This window comes from Netta rufina (assembly GCF_964035555.1).
Source record: "Netta rufina genome assembly, chromosome: 3".
In the NCBI taxonomy this organism is placed as follows: Eukaryota; Metazoa; Chordata; class Aves; order Anseriformes; family Anatidae; genus Netta; species Netta rufina.
This window is the reverse complement of record NC_140125.1, coordinates 30,017,576-30,032,370: the sequence shown is the minus strand read 5'-3', so window position 1 is coordinate 30,032,370 and position 14,795 is coordinate 30,017,576. Positions and strand designations below refer to the sequence as shown.

The 14,795-nt window shown below is 40.6% G+C and overlaps 2 protein-coding genes across 6 annotated transcripts in view; one reads left to right on the top strand and one right to left on the bottom strand.

Annotated features, from left to right (window-relative positions):
• Window positions 1–13,843, bottom strand: part of SDCCAG8 (SHH signaling and ciliogenesis regulator SDCCAG8) — a 109,388-nt gene extending 95,545 nt beyond the window's left edge. For both annotated transcript variants that reach the window (XM_084284104.1, XM_084284105.1), the window contains exons 1-6: window positions 13,718–13,843; window positions 6,659–6,838; window positions 6,458–6,540; window positions 1,458–1,571; window positions 943–1,068; window positions 510–650 (exon numbers count right to left, since the gene is read on the bottom strand). In XM_084284104.1, the coding sequence (XP_084140230.1) occupies window positions 510–650; window positions 943–1,068; window positions 1,458–1,571; window positions 6,458–6,540; window positions 6,659–6,838; window positions 13,718–13,784 (711 nt within the window). In that variant the 5' untranslated portion in view covers window positions 13,785–13,843. The remainder of the gene's footprint in view (window positions 1–509; window positions 651–942; window positions 1,069–1,457; window positions 1,572–6,457; window positions 6,541–6,658; window positions 6,839–13,717) is intronic.
• Window positions 13,844–14,251: 408 nt separating this feature from the next.
• The window catches only part of CEP170 (centrosomal protein 170), a 101,445-nt gene continuing 100,901 nt past the window's right edge, over window positions 14,252–14,795 (top strand). For all 4 annotated transcript variants that reach the window (XM_084284845.1, XM_084284846.1, XM_084284844.1 and 1 more), the window contains exon 1: window positions 14,252–14,382. The gene's annotated coding sequence lies outside the window, so the exon portion shown is untranslated. The remainder of the gene's footprint in view (window positions 14,383–14,795) is intronic.

The following is a 14,795-nucleotide window of genomic DNA, read 5'->3' as shown; positions in this document are numbered from 1 at the left end:
CTACAACAACTCTGAATCACAAAGGCTCCTCAGTATCTCTAAAAGCACAAAAAGTGTAATTTGGCTCAGGAAAGGCAGACAAGATAAAGCTACTTTTGTACCTTACTGACCCTGCACTGCTACTGTAGTAGTAAGGCTCATTGCAAAAGAGCTTGCCTAAAGGCTTGCCTGAATTACAGCAACTAGCTCCCACTTGCTTGTGGGTTGTGTTACTGCCAAGAATCTCCAAAGTATAGGATATGCCACTACTGACATGACATTCTTAAACTGAGACTTATGTCTGGAAATCAACATCTGCAGCTACACTCTGCCATCCGTATCTAACTGGATAACAATATTAATTAGGGAATAATGAGGAAATGATGCTTAAGACAATAAAACCTGACCTCCAATTAAGCTCCAGTCAACTAAAACTCCTCCTGTAAGCCTGTTACAAAAGTAATTTTCAGAACTGCAGCAATAACAAAGTACTGAAAGTTTTTCCAAAGGTAAAGAATGCTAATACCAACCAGTTCTACATGCCATTTTTCTATTTCTCCAACAGATGCTGTAACCAAAGCTGGATTTTTGTTATCTGCTGCTGATGAGGTGACTGGCTGATGCAGACTATAGTCATTACCACCTACAGGCCAGGAGTTCCGAGTATTTGCCTAAAATAAAAATATTAGTGCTTCAGTTATACTTATGTAGGCTGTATTTTTAAACAAATATTAATTATGTGAGTATTGAATCTTATGATTTTCATCACAGTAGAATTTAAGAACCAATAAACAACTTAATTAGGTTAGCAACCTGTGAAGTTATCTACAGAAATCCATGTTTTCAAACTGTCATTAGGTTTTGACTAAAATTCAGTTTGAGGATGACCATTTATATAGCCTTCATTAATAGGAGTTACGTCTCTGAACCTTGATTAAAACAACAACAAAAATAAAACCTTACTGAGGCATCTAGAAGAGTTTGTTCTCTCAAAGTATGTTCTGCAGCCAGAAATTTCAGTTTCTGATGGAGGTCCTCATTTTCAAGCACAACCACTCGAACTTGTTCTCTCATCCCATACAATTCCTCCTATATGATAACAGGAACTGCATGTAAAAGGCTCCTTGAGACAATTAAATACATCTTGAGACCAAAAGTCTAGGTTAACACTTTCAAACAAAATGAGAATGTTCAAAGAAAGAGTCATTATATGGATATTTAAGGTACAAAAATACTTCTTAAAAATATGCTTATTTCCATTTCTAAGATAAAATAAAAATGTCTTTGAAGGTCTTTAGACTCTAAATAGACACCAAGATACATGGTAAGGCTCAGTGTTGACTGAATTGTGGCTTGTTCGTTTTTGGTCATTACAACAATCAGCCTCAAGGCTAAGTGCAAGAAGCTGTTTTTAAGGCAATTCTTCATATTTGGGTACCATGGTTTCATATTCAGGTGAAATATATTGTGTAAAATACCTTGCAAAACTTCACTTCTGCTTCTAAATGGTTAATATACTGAGACTGATCGTTAATTATAGGAACAAGATCAGAAAGGCCTGGTAAATCTTCAGCTGCAGCTTCTGGAGGTTTCTGTAGGAAGTAAAGAATACTGTGTGTTATTTTCTGATTTTCCACTTACTGCAATAAGATGTTACTTACACACAGATTATTATTTATGCTTAATAAAAAAAAACAAAACACCAAGTACTAGATCATGAGGAAGGGATAAACAGGAAAAACTTCAAATCTTCAGTACAAAAAAGTAAATATGTCATTCCTGTCAAAATGTGTTACTGCTTGATTAAGCACACTATAAAATCAGGAAAAAAATTATACCCACCGACCAATGTCCAAATGAAATTCACACCGCTATTTATTATTCATTTTAGAAAAGTGTTCAGGAATATTTTCTGCTGTGAAATTAACATTAAAAATCCCTTGAATTTTAATTGGTATGCATCAAAGGATACACCTCTAAGTGTTCATTAATAATTGCTGCAGAAACACAACTATGCCAGTTCAATAGCTCCACAGAAACACACAAAAATATGTAATAGACACTACACTTAACAAAGAACCTGGTATTTTAAGAGACTCTACAACTTTACAGAATTTACTCCTAAGAATACAGTATGAATTAAATAAGAATGTAAATAAGTCTACTATTAAAATATCCTTCAAATCATAGCTGAAATGTCTTCCTGAAAACTACCACCTCTTTGATCCTACTAGCAACACACAGGCTTTGTCACTCTGAAAAAGGAGCTAATTTAGAGTAGTTATTACACAACTATTTTGCATATTATAGTAATTTATTGAGATCTAATGAAATATGACATACTTCAATAATTTTAATAGAGTAACAACATTAACCATGAATATGATAGTCTACAATGAAACTGCTTCTGAATTTGTTAAATATTTTTGTGACTAGTCACAAACGACAAATTCAACAATCCACTGCTTTCAGAGTCTCACTCATCTTCTTTACATATTTCAGTATTGCTGTACTACCTTAGTTTGATTTTCCACTATTGAACTATACTAACTATTCTCATTCCTGAAGGTAATGTCTATCAGTGCAAGCCACCTTTGAAAAAAAAAAAATATAAATAAATAAACAATTAAAACCGAGGCAGTCAAATTGGAACACATTTCTAAACAGAACATACATCCTCTTGTAAAAAAAAATCTGCACTTTTCAGTAATTTACTGAACTGGAAAACATAACTGACAAACATAAATAGGGTAAGTGTCCCTTCTTTGTATTGTTTTCTGGAAAGGATACAAAGTTTGCAAATTAGGTCCTCTTGGAGGATGAGCAGATACATTTCTAGCATTAGTTTGCTGTTCTGGACAAAACAGGCTCCTTGTGCTGATCTCTAGGTAGTTTTGAAACTGTTACAATTCTACCTTCAGTGATCTTAGGTCAGAATCAAACCTTTTTGTGCAAAAAAATATCAATTGTATGCTTTTCAAATACACCTAAAGTTTTAAAGATTCTAGAACTCATTTTCAGGAACTAATTAATTGAACAGCTGGACTGTTAGTCTTCTGAACCTCCTAAAATATTCAGAAACCTACATCTTTGTTTTGAAAGAAATAGAAACGTTCACCATTTAAAATAAATTAAGCTATTAGTGGCTAGTTATTGCATCTTATAGTTACCTTATCTAGAAGTTGGTCATCTGACAAGAATTGACAAAAAATGTTATATTTTCCAAGATGAGGTATTAAGACTCCCTGCCCAGCTTTAAAAAAAAAAAAAAAAAAGGAAAAAAAAAAACAATAAAATCCACTAATTGGGTAAAACCAAACAGAAAACAAAACAACAAAAAAACCACCAACCACCATACACACAAAAAAGAAATAACTATGCTATGGTGGCAATGAATATCCAAACCTTACATGAGAATGAATAACCATACCTGTAAAGGCAACAGAAATTTCTGGCAAGAAAAGCCTTCCTACCAAATGATACCTAATGTAAATTCTGCCATAGGAAAGGGGGATTCTTGACAGATCTAGAGGAGAGATTGAGGAGAAAAATGCAGGGTTTTCCAGAACCATCTAGAAAAACATTTATAGAATAAACTCTGAATCTGTAATCTATTTCACCTTGGCTCAGTGCATGTAACTGTTCTGTATACTCAGAATTCACAGTGCTTTAGAGGCTATTTATCTAAATTAGTTTATATAGTCTTTTTTTTTTTTTTTAAAAAAAAAAAACATTTGTTGGGGAAGGGAGAAAGAAGAGACAAACTATAAGTGTGTATGTGTATCCATATATCCTAAATAGAACATATTATGGTTCCAAGAATATTTGGAATCCATTGCTCTGCTCCTCCAGATCCCAATTGACTTCCCAACTCTTCTCTGAAAGTTTAAGACACTGCAGTTGAGAATTCGTATTACCTCACTGAAAAGTTTACACAACAGTGTTGTTTGACAGTGGGAAAAATTCCTTTTCTACTCAAATTTTTCCACTGAAGAACAGTACTCATGTTTAACCTAAGAAACACTTGCATAAGATATGCAAGAGTGCTAGAGAAGAGTTTCAACAAAGAAAAGAATATGTAATATTTTCTTCTGACAGAGAAGCAACGGGGGACTAGTTAACCCACAGCCCTGTCACAGTGATATTTCATTATTTATAAGCTTCTACCTGCAATTTGATGGGATGAATGCTTGTTAGATAATTAGTGATTCATTTCTTTAACCACATAATTGTTATCACTTAATTTGGGAATTTTAATAAATTTTCTGATCACAGCCCCAAAATAATATGTGTTATAGAACAGAAGAACAGAGGTCAAGGGAAACATATTTAATGTAGGCCAACTATAAAAATCAGTACGAATTACCAAACATTTATGCACAAGTCTCAGAAATGTTGTTCACATTTGCATTCTTAACACTGAAAATTTACCGTATGAACACAAGGGTTTATAAAATATAGATGCTTGGCAGCTTTAGAGGTTAGTGTTCTACACACTGACAAATAGTTTTGCCAACATCCCAAATGAGTTGGTCCACCTTGTACTTTTACAGAATGCCTCAAATTTCCAAACCCCAGGAACTGGGCACTCCATGCTGGCACTCTTGAACCTGCTGCCCTGTCAACTGGCACGAGACAACGGGAAGCAGTTGCAAAAACTTAAACTACAAGGACAGCATCAGGATCTTGGTCTGGGGAGTACAAAAGGCAAACCTCTGCCTGATTATCTGGGTGTGGTTTAAAGAGAAGTACTTATTTGATGTCTCCTGCACTTGTAATCAGCAGGCAAAAGAAAGGAATTTTGTTAGGGCAAATGTTACTTATATGTACAAAAAGTTGTGATGTTTACTAAACAGTATGCTTGCTGTGAAATATTTTATTTACCTATAGAGTCATGTAGTTATCTACTACTCAGTAGTCATCAGGTATTTCATCATAATTCAAAGAAAAAGGTTAAGGTTACTCATAATATGTGTTTGTTTTCCTTGACTGTTAGGGAATTGGTTTGTATTTACACATGAAGCATTTCTGCAGTATCCAGCAAACCAACAGACAAGATGGTATCAGACAAGGATGTGTGTAAGCATATGCACGCACACTTTTGTAGCTGCACATTCTTTGACTTTTACACTCTGTCCTCAAAACATGTGCGCATTTCTTCCTTTCAAAGGCTCCAATGCTCTATCCATACAATAAATACCATATTTTCTGTTTATTCCTCCATCCTTTAATAGAATCATAGGATATCCTGAGTTGGAAGGGACCCACGGGGATCACTGAGTCCAACTCCTGGATACAGCCCTTGAAATACACCACGATCACACTTGTTTCTTTGGAAAAACCATCTTGTTTTCTCAATTTTTCCACTTGGCTAAAATTTCTTTAAGTAGAAAACTTGGACAAAGATGAATTAAAAGATGCTTTAAAAAAAAAAAAAAAAAAAACCAACACACTTTCTCCATCCCCCCATGGGTTAACCACAAATTGATACTGAGTCATATAGCCTCAAGATCAAACAATGATGCACCATTCCCTTGAGATACAAAACTCTAATTCTATCCTGCACTACTACGAGGCACAAGTGCCTGTCAGGACAATCAGACTGAACTCAGGGATTTTGGAACTCTATGAGAAGTTGAACTTTCAATAAAATTTTCTCAATATCAGAACAGTGGAGCTAAGACTTATTACACAGGCTCAAAGCAACAAAAGAGGAACATGTCTTTCCAATTTCCCTACTGCTTATTCAACTTTGACAGGGAAGAGTTGCTTGCATGGTTTGGTGCAAACCTACCCAGGCAATAGAAGCCACTGTAAGATTAAACTGAAACAATGTCTTCAATTGTTTTTTTTTCCCCTGCTGGTTACAGAAAAACTGCTATATACCAGTAACTGACCTGTATACTGCATGTATTTTGGTGCAGTTCTGCTGCAGGAAGGATACATTTGAGAAGACGAGATAAGGCTATCCCTTCCATTTATTTTACTGACTTTGGCAGTGACCACTGCATTTTGGTGCAGAGCTACAAATCCTGTTGTTACACGGACATCTATAATCCTCTAGAGAAAACGCACGGTTATAGCGCAAGTAAGCCTTTCTGAGCCCTCTGAGTATAGTCATAAAGGAAAACAGAGACTGCTTTTACAGAAATTTGGCCATGCAGTCAATCCCAACTGTTTCAAAAACAAAAAGGATGAATTTTAGTGGAGAGAAGATGATGAGAAAGCTTAAAGTAATGTGAACTGTCACCTATGCATCATGGTCAACAAAAAAAAGAAATGTCTAAATCCTGTATTAGGAATTTCTTTTTCTTCTGCCATAGTCATAAACAAGCCAAGTTCTGACCACATCCTAGAAAAAAAAAAAAAACTTACATTTTGGAATATAAGAATGATTCATCCTGGATAGTAGGAAATTACTGATCTCAGCATGCATGCTGTTCATTCAAATAACACAAAGAAACAAGAAGAAACATACACAGAACAGCATCTTCCTCCTTGATGGAGAGACTTCACTTTCCATTCTTTCTTGATGTTGCAACAAAATCTTAAGTTGATTAGCTAGGAAGAGATAAAAACATTTATTGTAAGCAAGAAGACTGATTTTTTAGGGGGGGGACGACTGATTTAATATCGCTTCTAACAATTTTTAAGCTATTTGCCTTCTGAGTAATCTTACCTGCGTGACTGTGCTGTAGATCCTGCCAGGCTGAATTCTCACTGTCATCATTGCCATGGTCCACATCATCATTGCCCTTGTCCACAGAGGACTCATCAAATCCAACTTCATCCTTACCCTCTGCAAACTGTCTTTCCTCCAAGGCATATTTCAATTGATGGATACTTTCATTAGCACGCTCTGCAATAAAAAGAAAAAAAAAAAACATAAAAGAAAATATTTACTGATTGACAATTTATTTGCAAAAAAATGCAAAGACTAAATGCATTCAGCATCTGTTTAGCTTGACTCCTTCATCTGAGGCCAGCCGCTGGAAGTAATTGTCTAATGCAAACACCAAAACTATGATATGTCAACAACTTGAGGGAGAATCATTTACCACATTTGTAAAGAACAAGCCATAAACAGTATGTTAGCCTGTCAATGCATTAAGCCTCTGCAACAGCACAAGTACCTGCTATTAGAAATTGCCAGCAGAAAGAAAGCTTCAACTACTTATTTGACCCCAAAACATTTCCTAGTATATATGGCTCTATTATTTTTAAATGAATATAAAGCTCATGCTATATTTCGTATAACGTGGAGGATCAGGCTCTAAGGACAACATTTGTGAATTCTAATGGTGACACCTCACATGACAAAGCAATGACTAGTACAAATGAAAAATATCTGAGTAACTGAAATAAAAACTCAGCAACAGGAAACTGTGATTAAATAAAGATAGATGACTTCTGACCAACTGCAAAAAACACACATCATTCCAGAAAACCAAAAGCAAAAAACTATTTCCAGATAAAACGAAATACTTTATGAACCCTTCCAACAACTGGCTGACTTAGGGGTGATACAGCAACATTCTTTTCTCATTTTCAATATGTTTTTCTTATATTTATTTTTCCCTTTTCCTTCTTTCATCTGATTTCATAAAAACAGCAAACTTTCTAACCACAAATGCCATATCACTGCACTACAGCTGAACACATCTGATATGCCAGAAAAGAAACTGGACAGATTTGCAGCTGAAAAGGTGACAACTGCATTGCAAATCAGAAAATATGGGATTGGTTTTAGACAGTGACACTTCTTTTTCACGCTGTAGGACCTCAATCAGTTAATTCACTAACTACATTGTTTCTTTTAACTACCTGTGTATAAATGAAGATGAGTAATTTCTCTTCCCTTTAAGCCATGTATATACTAACTAAGACAGGAAAGTAATCTAGCATAGTATGGCTTTCTGCAATACTCAGAGCAGAACCTCTAGGTTTTATTTACTGGTAAAGCTCTTTGGTTTTCAGTATTTAAAGGACTTCAGATCCCTGTGAAAAATTGCAAGCTAGCAACAGAACTTGATGAATCTCTTTTCTTTGATGTATTGGGCTCAATACAACTGCTCCATAAAAAGTTGCCAACTACCATGTATAAGTCACAGGCAGTACTTACCATAAGGGACAAGCAAATAACTTACCTAACGCCACAGCTGGCCAAACACCTAAGAGAACGAAAACCACTGCGAATTATCTCAACAACAGAAGCAACCAGGGAAACTAACTGGTTCGAGACCTCATTGCTGTAGGTACAAAGAAACCCTGATCCCTTTACCTAAACATCAGTACAATCTTGGACTAGATTAAGCTCAGTTAAGCATAATGGTTCAGACAAAACCAATAGGACCCTAACTGAAACATTAATGTTCAAACAGCATGTGCTATATATTCTACCTGCTTAATAATACTTCCATGTCCTGAAAGAAGTATTGATATCTCTTTTTATTTTCTCTACTCATTTTAACTACAACATCTAAGTATTACATTCTGAAGATACATTACAGGTATCCTTTTTCCAGAGAAGAATCTTTATATAAATATAAAGGGTAGAAGGTGGTTTGTTTTGGGGGAGGGGGGGGGGGGGGGGGGGGGCACACCACTACTGCTGCACAACAACTTTAAAAAATAAAAAAAATGAAAGACACTACAGATCCATTCAACATATCCAAAAAAAACTTTAAGATAAAGGCTAGTCAAAACACAAAATACAACAAGGAAGAGGTTGGTGTATTTCCAAGTAAGTAGTAATCAGTTTTGGGGAAAAAAAAAAAAAAAAGATAAAAGATTGAGAACAATTTGCTACTGAGAGGAAAGCAGAGAAAAAAAAAAAAACACAACAACAACAACACACAAACAGTGAAGGCATTGAACTGTGTCTGCATTGCCTAAACAAAAGACGTTTTTTCAGACATTGCCCAAGACTGTCTATGAAGAGCACGCCTTTAAACGAAAGCACCAAAGCTACCTCATTCATGAACTCAGAAATGCCACAGAAAATACTCTCGAGCTAATGGAGAGCTTAGCAAAAGAACCAACCATCCACAATAACAGAAGTGCCTGCAAGAAACACAAAATAACTCCAACTGACAGAATTGTTGAGCAACATAAATTGGAGAAAAACTACAAAGTTGCTTTATCTCTATCATCTACAGAAAAAGGTCTAGTTCTAATAATGTTTACAGGAAGATAAGTGGAAGTTTAACATGTCACTTGTTAATATTCCACAGTTCCCAATCAGAGAACAGCCCTAGAAAGTAGGAGGAGACAAAATTACAGTGATTCTTTAGGGCTAAAATAATATAAATAGAATTTATATGAAACATTAACCAACAAGACAGGAAATTAGACCAGTTGGTGAAAACAAAGATATTTAAAGAAAATTTTACAGTCCAAAGTATATTAACATTGATTTTGTTTCTATTGACACTTATAAAACTAAAAATAGTACACCATGTAGTCTCTTTCTCTGGAGATATTCAAGGCCCATTTGGTCACCTACCTGGGTAACCTGCTTTGGCAGCGGGGTGGGACCTGATGATCTCTTAAGTCCCTTCCAACCCCGACAATTCTGTGATTGACTTCCTGAATATCTACTCATTCTTGGAAACGTGAGGTATGCAAGAAGTTTTTAAAGGTTATTTTGTTTTGAAACAGAAAATTAGTTATTTATATTAAAAATATTTGCTGGAGAGATTTTCACAGGGTGGTAAAAAAAAAAAAAACACAACAAACTGTCCTTCAATAACAGTAATATGCACTCACCTCATTATTTTAAAGTAAGTATTCAAGTACACTAACTAGAATTGATTTTTTCATCCCCAAGTGAAAGATGGTTGATTGAAATGAAATTTCACATGAAATATCTGCTCAGAAACAAAGAAGCAAGCTGAGAAATTGCTTTCAAGTTTTTATTGTATTTTGTGCGGGCTTGTAATTTACCTTACTCACCATTCTGCTACAGAGCTATTCTTCATACCACAGCCGTAGCCAAGCACAGGCACGTGATCTACCATGCCACTAATGCACTACATGGCAGTTTGAGACTGAAGCTATTGTATTAAATGTGCTTCTAGGACTTTACATGTAAACATTCAACAACAGACGATACCAGGCTGCTCATTAGGCCAGGCCTCTAAAGATGTGTTTAACACATGGATGTCTCAGAATAATGAGTTACAGAACCGTCTGGTTTGGCTTCTCAGCTTTCATACTTGCTTTGCATTGTTACATGAGAAATCTGCTATTTTCAACACCTCCTTTAGCCAGCTATCTTTAAGAGGAGGTTGTTCTCTAGAGCTGCAGCATTCATCCCTACCAGTCCCTATACCAGCTTTTGCTGCAGAGTATAAAGTACATGTCTACGGTCTAGAGACCCTCACCTGTTGGAAACACCGAGCACTTCCCAATCCTTTCTGATGGATTCCCCGACCTTGAATGCATGTTACATATTCTGTTCAGCAAGAACACCTAGAAACAATTGCCAAATAAAAAGCCTAATAAAAAAAAAAAAAAAACACAACAACTTACAATTATAGATTACCATTTAAAATTTCTTAGCTGCTAAAGTGTCCTAGCTCACTTGGAAAGCTGGTAACTTGGCCACATCTCATTTTTCCTGGGACTGCATGTCTCTCCTACTTTATTTACTGAAAAAGACACGGAGTCACATAAGGCAGATGCACAATAAAATTTTCTTTGTAGAAGTCTTGTATTTCCTCTGTTCTTACAGCTTCATCCCCTGAAACTACATAAAAGGATACTGCACTTGGCAATGCAGTGGAATAGAGAACATTGTTTCCGCATTTCCTTACAGTAAAGATTTATAAGTTGCCTCTATCAGACATTGTAGCTAAAAGGGATGGCCTCTCCCTTCTCTTAAACCAACTCTGACCCAAAAGCAAGACAGCGTTGTTCACTTCAAAGGGTTGCTTATTTATGGGGCAGAAAATTCATATTAAAAAAAAAGTGAACAATTCTCTGTCCAAAGAGTTAGGTGAATGCTAGAAATAAAGTACACTCTAAAATCACATCTTTCATGTATTGACTGCTGTTGAGCAGAAAAGAGAAAGCTGAGCTGAAAGGTCACCTGCTGTCACACCCTGCTCCCTCTTCATACCAACGTAGAAGGAGGCTCGCTGGATGTTCACGCCACAACTGCCCATTTTTGGTGGTTAGTGTGACTACAACAGCACAGCTCTTACTCTCTGTTAGAAAATACCTCTCTTCCCTTGGGGATAACTTAAATAGAAATGCTATTATGGGGATAACTTAAATAGAAATGCTATTATCTCCTAAAGACTTTGAAGTTCATTTGAAACGGTTTCAATTGTGTGAAAGTTTACATAGTAACCTAATAACCCAAGCCGTACAAATACCACCCTCCTAACTCTGCGTTACACACAATGTGAAAGATTGCAATTATACGAAGTCTAGACTAATCAGGAAAAGCCCTGCTATAAAGCCTTCATTATTTCCATCAGAAACCTCTCTGTTGGGCTCTAAGACCAATTATTTTTTGGTCACATTTTTGGCCTGGCTTTCTGCCCTCTGGCTACAGGAGTCAGTTCACTGAACACTTGGGCTTCCCCACATACCAGTACTGAGGGATTTTTCTTAACAAAGGACACAGCACTGAAGAGTAATTGGTAATCTTTGTGAACTTGTGCACTCTTCCATCATACTGAGTAAGGCTGTGAAATGATTCTTCTGATCTCCAGAATGGATGGTTATAACCTGTTGCCATGTGTCAGCCTGGGTCCAGATAAAGTCAAGGACTACAAACAGTGTAAATGCTGCATATCAAAAATACGTAACAGTGCCCAAGGCTATCTGAAGCTCCTGAATCCAGATGACATGAATGATACAGGTTTGTAAAAAAAATCCCAAATTGCATAACTGTGGGTAAAACAAGTAAAGAATTAGGTTCAGCAGCACATGAAATAATAGATATATTTGTTCCACATTAAATCCATAAAGCTACCAGGAACAATGTGAACAATGGGGTTGTTTGTGATATTGCCCTGTTGGTGTCTGCTCATTGTGAGGCACTCCTGGATGTAAGGGATCAGACCTACCTCTGTGCTGTACAGAAAGTCTCTGCTTCCCAGAGGGGAAAAGAAAACAGCCACTAGAAGATTGTGCTCTGAAGTAGCTTACAAACCATAATGGATATCGAGTAAGGCAACCCAGTCAGAAATAGGAAAAAACAAAATCAGTTTTATGAACAGAATATATCCAGTCATTTGATATGGTGAGCTCTCCTGTTACCCTTATACAGAGTTAAACAGTCCAAGATGCAAGATTCATGAGAAAGGCCCTTTGAAGTTAGTTACAAGAGAATTAAAGCTATCACTTACAGCATCCAGATAACTTGGTACACAGGCATGCTTCAGACTCCACATATGAAAACACTATAATCTTGTCACAACTACGAAGATACTGTATACACAAGTATATATACACACATACTTGTGTGTATGTATGTACACACACATATATATATACAGACACACACACACGTATATATAAAACAGTCCCCAAGCATCTCAACAGATTTTCTAGTTGAGGGAAAGAGAAATTCCACTGGAACATTTTAAATGCACAAAGAGCCTAAGACAAAATTAGAAAAACTGGAGCTCTGTTGCAAAATACTACAAAAGCCTGTTTTCATGGCAAATTTGAATCGAGGAATGAACCAAACTTACCAAACCACACACACAAAAGAACATCTACATGAAGAAATATTAAGCATGCTGAAACTATGAGAACACAGGCAGAGGGCTGTGGCTTAGACTCCAGAGGCTTTTGGCTTCCCCTGCTGTCACGGCCTAAGGAAGCCAAGAGCGTCACGCCCCGCAGGGAGCCCAGGAGGCTCGATGTAACCACTGAATCCAGACATAACCACTGAATCCCCACATTTCCCTGTGCTCCAGCAGGACGGATGCCGAGCAGAGCACACTGCCTGCATGCTCTAGAGCTCAACTACACACACCAGTGCATCTCCTGGAGGATGAGCACAAGAAACCCGCCTTCACCACTACACTGTGGACTCGCAGTGGCCAGCAGAAATTAGCCTCCAACGCTTAAAATGAAGAAGCAGGTCAGGCGCTGCACTGTACGGAACAGGAGCTCGAATTCCTAAGGTATTTCGGTGACAGTGCAGCCCCCTGCCAGACCTGCACAAGAGCAAGCAAGCAAGCCTGAAGCAGCGTTCCAGGCAGAAGATCGTCACAAGCTCTCTAAAAATACAGCAAGCGCTGTGAAACACGTCACATTTCCGACACATTCCTCCAGCTTGTGCCGATGCCTGCGCTGGTGCAGCAGAAACGAACAACAATAATAAGCCCAACGTGTGGCCTTCCTAATCGAAACTCTCTCTTGCGCGACAGCAATACTTTGCACTGGGGCAAACCCGTTTCGCCAGCAGAAGTTTTACCCAGCAGTAATTAAAACGTTAATTTATCGCCCCTCCACGGCCAGGCACAGCCCCAGCCGGAGCCCTCAGCCCGCAGCCGGCACACCGAAGTTACCCGGGGCCCCCTGCCCTCACCGCAGGGGCGAAGGGCGAGGGAGCACGGCGCTGTGCTGTCGTTACGGAGGAGCTGCCAACGGTCACCTCCGCCAACGGCTCCAGCCGGGCAGCATCGCTCGGGTAGGGGGAAGGTGGAGGGGGACCCGTGTGACCAAGGGAACCGCTCCGGGCCCCCCACCGCACCGCGCCGCCCCCGCTCACCTCGGAGGCGCCGCTGGTAGCGCTCCAGAGCCGCCGCCAGGCCGGGCTCCCCGCCGGGCTCCCGCATCAGGACGCCGCCGGCTCCCGGGGCCACGCTCGCAGCGAACTGCCCTGCGGCTTCCAAGGGGCAGGGACTACAAGTCCCGGCACGCCGCGCGCCGCGCGGGGGCTGCTGGGAAGTGTAGTCCCCGGGAGGCGGACGGGCGCCCCTTTGTTGGGGCTGGCGGCCGCGCTCGCGCCTGCGCACAAGCACGCGCCTTCCGCCTACGTCCCCGTCTCCGCAGCGGCCGGGCATAGCGCATGGCGGAGGCGCGGGAAGCCGCGTTTGCCTCCCCGCGGCGCCTGCGCGCTGAGCACAGCCCCGGCCCCGCTATTGTCTGCAGCCGGCGCATGGGCAGCTCCCTCCCCGCGCCGCTCGGCGCCCGGCGCCTGCGCACCGCCCCCATCCCCTCCTCTCCTCCTCCCCCCCCCCGCATTGTGTGAGCCCGGCCGGCGCCTGCGCAGTGCCGCGCCCGCCGTGCCCGTTACCGCTATGTGCGGGGAATAACGGCGGCGCGGCTGCACGGCGACGCCGAGCCCTGCGCCCCCCCCCCCACACACACAGCAGTACCGCCGGTACCGCCGCCACCAGCACCAGCAGCGCCGGGCCGAGCCGCCGCGAAGGGGTGAGTGAGGGAGTGAGCGAGTGAGCGCGGAGGCGGAGCGGGGCCGGGGGCTCGCCGAGCCATTGTGCGCCGCGGAGCGCTCACCGCACACCGAGGGGGGCGGCGGGCTGGGGGGGGTGCGGGAGGGGGAGGAGGAGGAGGGGGAGGAGGAGGAGGAGGGGGAGGAAGGGGGGGTGATAAATGGGGAGTGGGTTCGGAGGGGGGCGGCAGCGCTCGGGGGAACGGCCGCCTTTGTGAAGGGGAAAGAGGGAGGGAGGGAGGGAGGGCGGCAGCGCCGGAGGTCTCCGTGCCCGCGCCGCCGTGACAGCGCCCTCGGCCCCCCGCGCCCGCCCTCGGTGGGACGGGGCGGCCCGGGCGCGATTCAGCGCGAGGCGGTTTCCTGCGGGGAGCGGCCCCCGGGGGCTGCGCTGCGC